The sequence below is a fragment of the Nuphar pumila genome, chromosome 12 (assembly GCF_984573655.1).
Source record: "Nuphar pumila chromosome 12, dmNupPumi1.hap1.1, whole genome shotgun sequence".
Lineage (NCBI taxonomy): Eukaryota > Viridiplantae > Streptophyta > Magnoliopsida > Nymphaeales > Nymphaeaceae > Nuphar > Nuphar pumila.
The window spans coordinates 5,488,688-5,497,034 of record NC_143260.1 but is presented as its reverse complement, the minus strand read 5'-3'; the positions used below and the strand labels follow the sequence as shown (position 1 = coordinate 5,497,034).

Genomic DNA, 8,347 nt, shown 5'->3' with positions numbered 1-8,347 from the left:
TGATATGAGGCTCGATCAATAATGACGGTACAACCAAACTAAGCACTAGAGGGTTCACTTGAGTGCAAACACAAGCATATATTAGCCCACTAAGAACCAGTTAGCGAAAAAAACAGACTAGACTAAGACTCGACTCCTGAAAATGAGTACAATGAAAATACATACCCTGGGTATATGCACATAACATAATTTTCATACGTATGTTATAATTATATACGTACATGTCATAATACATATGATCAAGCATATGCATCCATTGCATGTGCACAAATAAATATGCATTAGTATGTTGTTTCGACATATGCACACAAATAATAAAATATTTTTTATATGTGTCGTGTGATCACATACCTATGCATTGCATCAAATATGTCGACATATGTATATTCCTTTCTTGCATATGGGCACAATTATACATGTATGTGTAGTCTTGACATACACACACATCAAACATACTTTAAATAGTCTAACCTACAAAACAAGTAATTTTATATACTAAATTTGATCTTTTAAATGTTTAATGGTTGTCGTGAAAAACAAAACACTATAAATGTTATGGATCACCTGGTTCTACAATTTTAATCTCCTGTCCACCGATCCCAACTTCTTAGTGCATAAACAATAATTAAATATTTTCAAACCCCTTTTTTGAGGTATACATATCTCACCACAAGTTTGGATAGAACTTGCCCTATCATTGTACATGATTATCCTAACACGTCAAGATAAAACTTATCTTATCTTTGTACACAATTATCCTAACACGTAGTAAAGATGCTAGAAATCATACCTCTACAATTGTGTCCTTTCGAGGACTTCTCAAACTTCTGGAACTCAACACACTTCGATATAATATCAACAATAGCATCAAGCGCTCAACAACGACAACTATGTGTTTGCAATGTGGTACACGACAACAACAATGAAAGGCACAACTACAACACTAGTGGTGAGACAGTGGCGGGCGACACGGCTGTTGCCTGGCCCAGCCCACGCAATAGGTGGGGCGGTGGTTGCAGCTTCAATGGCACTGCAGTGGCATCTGCACACGAGGCCGATAGAGGTGTTGTGGCCTGCTCTTCCCTCTACTTTTCCTTTCTTTTTTTTTCTCTTCTTCTCTTCTTCTTTTTTCTTTCCCTTCACGATGGAACGGAAGGGAGGAAGAAAGAGACAAGACAAAGGAGCGAGACAGAGAGAGTAGTGAGCAAGAGGAGGCCGGCGAAGTGGTGGTCGATAGAGGATGGCCCTGGCTAAAAGGAGGCTCATACGATGATCGGGCAGCCTTGGCTGGGAGGAAACCCTGCAAGCGAGTGTATGGGGTCCCATACACCTGACTAAGCACTATATAGGGCTCAGTCGAGACCTAAACATGCACTGTAGCTACAATGCGTGTTGGGGGGGGGGAGAGACATATAACCTGCCCCTGATCCAGTGAGAAGAGGGAGTGGAAAGATAGAGGAAAGAGGAGGAGAGAGAGGGTGTCCCTATTTGGTAGGTACGACCACATGTTTTTTGAAAACGGGTTTTTTCTATTGCCGTATACAAGTATGACCTGGTACATGACTCAGGTAAGGCATGCATGTTTCAATTTTTTTCAAAAATAAGATACAAATGACACGAAGTTTTTGAAATATTTTAATCAATAATTTTTTTTAATGTTTTAATATACAAAAAAATATTTTGTACTGAAATATTATTGAAAAACAATAAAATAATATTTAAAATATTAAATTAATCTTAGTACGTGTCATAGTTGTGTCAGACAGTCTGGATCCCCCAATAGAGTGTCATTGTGACATCATGTCCTCCCTCGTTGACTTTGAGTAATTGCAATGCATAAGGGGCGCCACACGGGAGGCCAACGACCATGTCGGTGATTCTTTTGCTTGAAAAAAAGGAAAAAGGAGAGTCCATAATCCATTAGTGCTGTCTACGGGTCCCGTCAGCCCCCGGTTTGACTCGGACGTTCTCATGTAATCAGAGTTCGGGTTTGGGTTTTTAAGGTCATGAAAATGGAATCTCAAACCTAAACTCAGATAATTTTAGAAATTTTTTATTAAAAATACACATAAAATACTAAGGCAGAGACGGGTACCCAACAAAAAACATGACCCAAACCCGGCTCGCATATTGGTTGGGTCGGGTTCAGGTTGACCCGAATATTATTCGGGTCAGCTTTTTGCATGCCCATACCTGAGAATTCAGGTTTGGGTCGGGTCGAGTACCTGATACAAACCCGACCCATTGACCGCCCTAATTCCATATTGAACTCCCAAATTAATTTACTTGGACCTTTTCAGTGTGTACGCAGCGAACCTCTCTCTCTCTCTTCCCAACCACCCACCCACCCACCCCGCATTTTCCGATTCCTACCTTCGTCCACACCTAGCTCGCACTTCTTCCTCCTGAGAAGGAAATAAAAGAAGAAAAAAAAACGTTTTTCCTTCTCTCTATTGTTCGATTCGTATGAAGAAGGTCGGGAATCGGTGAAAGAGAAAGGAAACGAAATGGAGAGAATCGACGGCGACTCTTTCTCCAGACTCTTCTTCGCTTCCTTCCTCTTAGTCATCTTGCTTCTCGCCGCGAATTCGCCGGAGAATTTCGGGTCCGAGGCCTCGAAGCTTCCCGACAACGAAAGTAAGAGTTTCTCTCCTGCTTCTCTTTTTACTGTTTTTTCGTTATTTTTCAGTTCTAATTTTGAGGTGAAGCTGTGATCTAGATCCCTACATTTTCTCTCCATCTTCCTCTTTTGAATGAATTATCTCGACGAAAAATCAAAAAGAATTTGCTGTTTTTGATCCGATCTCAACTTCGTTAGAATCTCTGGCGATCCTTCGATCTTCTTAATCTGGCTTAACGGAAACGATTAACTAAGGATTAGAGTTTAATTAATCCTTCCCAGTTCCCGGAATTCCCCAGCACCGAGGATGCAGAGAGAAAAGTTCAGTCATTTTCCTAGTTTCTCAGGGACACCTGTGTCATTTTAGGGGTCTCTAGTGGACATCGAGGGTAGTTTTTTTTCTTTTAGGGAGTTAGTGCGTCCCTTCGAGAACAAGGATCAAATTGATATTCTGTGTGCCAGTAGTTCTCCCAATGAATCGGATTTTATCCAATATCCAACCAAATTAGATTCTATTTTGGTGCGTTTGGTAAGCCAAAACCATATCCAATTATTATAGTGGGATGTAGATATGGTTTTGATTATTTTGCTACTGAATCCACAAATTTGGATAATTTGATTGATATCCGAATCTGTTTACATGTAATGAAGTTTTCACCATCCAAATTTGAATCCGTTTAGCCAGCATCTGAATATGGTATTGGCAACATTCAACCCCAATCCAAACCGTTTACATTCCCTATTCTAATGGTAGAATGAGTTATAATGATATTGGCTTACAGCGCATCTCAACTGGCGCTTTAGGATTGAAGTTCAGTGCTCATAGCCAGGGCCAGGGGCTCCCCGTAACATTTCTCTTAGGACACGTTTGAAACTCGGGACAAGTTTTGCTCAGAGACGGCTTTGTCCCTGTGGTGGGGTGTCCTGCATTTGAAATGCAACGGCAAAATGGTCCTGCTAAAGCCATTTTTCTTCTAGAATTCTGACCCCACCATGTGCATGAATAAGGATCTCATCATTTTGACATAGGATGAGTTCAATCTTATATTCAACTCTGGCCGCTAGAGTGTGATCCACGTTTTCACCTTTACGTACTAACCATCCAGATGCTTTAGCTGGACCGTTAAGATCGACCCATCCTTTTTGGGGTTTCCATAGAGCAGTGTTGTCGTAATTGGTGTCAGGCCCGAACCTATTTTGGAAACGATTCAGAGGGTCGACCGATTCAAACTCCTAATCGAATTGAGCAAGCTGAATCCACCAACTTTTAACCAGCAGATGATACGTTTGTAAGTAAATTATTAAAAAAAAAGGAAAATTTTCAAATACCTCCAAACTTTTCAGTCTAATTCATGCACACATCAAAAGATTGAAAGTTTGCAAATTTTCAACAAAGTTTTTATTTGGTTTAATCAAATTACCTCAATCATGAATTAACGTTGGGTTGTTCTTAGGTTAACATTAACTCATGTTGATAATTTAAAAAAAAAAAATCTATAACTAGATGTAAATTCCAGCAAAAACAATGAAGCCACTAATGACCCAGTCCATTAATAGTACAACTCAGTCTTTGTTTGGTTTGCATAAATTTTCTAGTTTTCAAACATAAAACTGGTTGTGCTATTAGTGGGTTCTGTCATTGTTATATTAATAGGTTTTAGGACTTTCAACGGGCCCGGTACTTGACTCATCAAAATCTACACAAGTTCAATAAAATAATAAATTATTGTGTTCCAGTTTTACCAGGTCAAGTCATGCATTTCAAACATGGACCTGAATGTGCTATTAATGGTCCAGCTCATTAATGTTTGATTGGCCTCCAGGAGTTTATACATGGCTATATAATTTTTTTCTAAAAATTGTTGACAAATAAATATTTGTTATGGTGTAATAGTTAGCACCATGTTTTATGTTTGAGAGATCATGAGTTCAAGCATTATTGCAATCATTAATATTTTTAACCAAAGTGACTTTTTCTTTAATGTTTTAAAAAAACAGTTAAATATTTTTTTTTGAAAAAATTTCAAATAACCACCAAACTTTTCAATCTAATTCATGCACACACCAAAAGTTTGTAAGTTTACACCAAGGTTTTTACTTGGGTTAATCAAATTACCTCAATCATCTATTAATGTTGGGTTGTTCCTGGGTTAACACTAACTCGTATTTTGAGAAAAAATACTAATTACTAAATAAGTTTGACCATAAAGCTGTCAATATTATGCATAGAGAAACCATCTCTAAAATAAGTGAGGGTGACACAAATGTTGTTAGTATTGGTGCGTATTGTTCGATACATATCGTATCAACAGAAAATCAATATGATACTCAGTTAAATCAACTATTTTTTAATAAATATAAAAATACTTAAAATTATTTTTTTAAATATTATTTTAATGGTTTTACATGTGTCATGTTTTGATTGACACAATATATTTTTTATTATTTCTGACCAATTAAGAATGATTCGCTTGAGAATCGGGTAATGACCGGTTTACCTGAATAGTTGGCCAAACAATTTAGGGTCGATACCGATACTGACAAAGGTGACACACATGGGATTTGAACCTAGATCGATCACCTGCCTAGCAGCCCAGGTTCCATCCCACTATGCCAAACCCCTTTGGGTTGTAAATGTGGTTTTGGTCAATACATACAAATCCGTCGATTCGCAACAATACTGATAACTAGGGGTGTCCATGGGTGGGGTTTGGTTTAGACCCAGGTGGTACCAGACTTGGATCCGGTTTTTGGGTATGGTATCAGGTCTGGAACCAGGTCTAATAAGGTCCCAGTACTATAATAAAAAACACACCCCCGACCCAATAAGAAGTACATGAACCAGACCCGGACCATACCTGATAAAAACCATATTTTTTATGATTTTATATTGAAAAATTATGAGTGTTAATCGGAAACTCAGGCCGGGTCTGGATCTGGTATGAAATTTTATAAACTATGCCCGGGTCCATGTATTAATCGGACCTTTGGATCTGGATCCGGGCCTTAATTGGGTCTTATTATTTATCACCATACCCAAACCGTATAGGGTTTGGTTCAGGTCGGTCCTGGTAGACCCGACCCATTGACACCCCTACTGACAACACTTCCATAGAGTATTCTGTGCCACATGAGATTCACGTACGGCACTGGCTTGACCAGAACCAGGACGCGACTAACAATGGGTGGGCTTTGCTGGATGTCTGATGCGACTCAAATGGCCCGGTTTTTTCTTATGTAATTACTAATTATCCAACTTGATGGGTTCATGCAAGTGAAACCAAGTTAGTTTAATTAGTGATCATCTTTACTGAATTGGATCGAGTTTTACGCAAACCCAATTTTATGTGTATATGCTGCATTAATCTATGTCGGCTAGCTTTAGACTCCAATATAATTTGATCAACTTGATCCTTATATGATGACATTGATCGAACTATATAGTTCTGGGTTCCTTTATACTCCAGAATCTGATGCAAAGTGAAGGCTCTTTCAGTCGACTTAGACCACTGATCAAGTAAAGCGTCTGCGTCTAGTCACCCTGTGAACTCAAGCAACTCAATCTTCATGCCATACATCTCCACACATTCAGGTGCACGTGTTGGACGACAGTCATTGGGGCTAAGGGGTGCTCATGCCAAAATTCATCATCAAAACTTAGCCTCGAGCCACAAGTTGCAATGGCTGTCTCTCAGGTGCATGTGCCACTGTAGGTACACACTAGTTCTCACGATGTCCAAACAATGGATCTGCTTGTGCTGGTGGACCTTAGATCCGAGACGATACAAGAATTTGGGTCTTGTAAGAAAGGCATAGGTGGGTTGCTTATTGGATAAAGAGGTTGGGCTTGGTTTGGATAATAAGTCAGATTTGGGGTTCAGTGGTTTGGATCCAAGTTGAATCATTACTGGATCAGGGTTTGGATAATTTATTGGACCCAGAATTGGATGGGTAGGAGCCTGAATTGGGTTTTAGGAATAATATTAGGTTTGGTCTAGACCCAGTCCAAGTCCATAATAAAGATGGGTCTGGTTTTGATCCAATCCAACAAATGGCTGGAGCCTTGTCTGGGTCCGATTGGATAAATGAATTAAGACTAACAAACTGAGTTTGGGTTTGATCCAAATAATTAATTTGGGTATTCAGACCAAACTCGACCATAGGGTCTGATTTGAGCTGGATCAAGGTTTAAAATCAGTGGTAACTGGTTCTGGTCCCAGGAACCAAGCTATAAAAGCTGAGAACCGTTTGATAGAGTTCTAAACTGTTCGGGAAACCCTCCGGACCGGTTTAATTTTGATTCGAACTGGTGTCCCTTGTGGCGACAGAACATAACTGGTTCATGAAACCTGTTTGGTGGGTTAGGGCGTCGGGTGGCCCCCGTTTATCATGGATTGCCTCCACACTGCCGGCAATTCAGACCAACAGTGGGAGCGGAGGCCAGCTGGATATGGCCAACAAACGAGTGTGGGTCGAGATCCCACTGGTGGCGACCCCCCCAAGCCGGTTGGAATAGCCCCGGCATGGCTATGTGAGTCGGTGGGTTGGGAAAACTTATATCCCAGCCAAAGGAGGGGATCCAACCACCGGCCAAGCGATTTTTCAGCTTGGTCTGACCGGCGGCCGATCAGTGCTGCTGGCTATGGCTCCCATCCAACCCAATGAGGTATCGTTCTTGTGCAGTCCTTTCATGGCCACTAGTTTGACTCGCATTGAAAAAACTGACCAACCCCTTTTTGGAAGCCTGTCCTGAGCCGACGTCCACCAGCTCAAAAAGGGGATTTCTCCAGCAAGAGGAGGTGACGTCGATCATGTGCCTAAGGCACAGAAAATGTGCCATGTATTCGGACTAAAATCGCGGTTCACACATTAGTTTTCATATTCTAGTGACTATATATATATATATATATATATATATATATATATATATATATATATATATATATATATATATATATATATGGGTTAATATTCGCTACTACTGTTTAAGATACGGTACTGCAAGTTGTTTTGATTTAATCTAACCACATAGATGTGATTTATATAGTTTGTTTAGTGAAAAACTTGTTTTGAATAATGTAAGTACGATAAAATAATTAAGTTTTTATGTGGGTCAAAAAATCAACGGCTCAAAATTTTATAACTCAAAAGATTACATGTTTACATAAAAAAAAATATGATTCAAGGCTTGATCCTTAGCAAACAATCCATGTAGATCACATTTATGTGGTTAGATTGAGTTGATACAACTTACGCCTATGATTTTTAATTCATTAGTATCGCACCTTCTGTAGTAGCCAATATTAACCCGATATATATATAGGCAAACATGTGTGTACAAACACATTTGTGCCTACCCTAGTGGCGGAGCCAGGGGTGGGTGCCCCCAAAAAAAATCAGACATGTATCAAGGGTGCTCCCTTAAGTCTGACTCGGATCCGAGCCAGACCCAAGCTCTTGATCATTCGAGAGCCTGCGTCTTTAAAAGACAGGCCGAAAGGGGCGAGGGGTAAAACCCTCGCCACTTTCCCTCTCTCCTCTACTTCGCCCCTCTGTTCCTCATTTGTCATCGGCGACCACATTCGTCGGTGCTCCTTCCCGTGCTCTGCAGCCACCGACGACTGTGTTATCAATCTCCCTTCGGTAAACCCGCGGTGCTCCCCTCTGAGCTTTTCTCTCTCTGCTGCAAGCTCCGACGATGCGAGCCGCCGGTGTCGGACCTTCCTT

General features: G+C 40.3%; 1 protein-coding gene across 1 annotated transcript in view; it reads left to right on the top strand.

The window, feature by feature from the left end:
- Positions 1-2,363: 2,363 nt before the first annotated feature.
- The window catches only part of LOC149819767 (putative LRR receptor-like serine/threonine-protein kinase At1g53430), a 29,876-nt gene continuing 23,892 nt past the window's right edge, over positions 2,364-8,347 (top strand). Inside the window, 1 exon segment of the mRNA XM_089983249.1 lies at positions 2,364-2,637. Within this exon segment, the coding sequence (XP_089839375.1) occupies positions 2,508-2,637 (130 nt within the window). The 5' untranslated portion in view covers positions 2,364-2,507.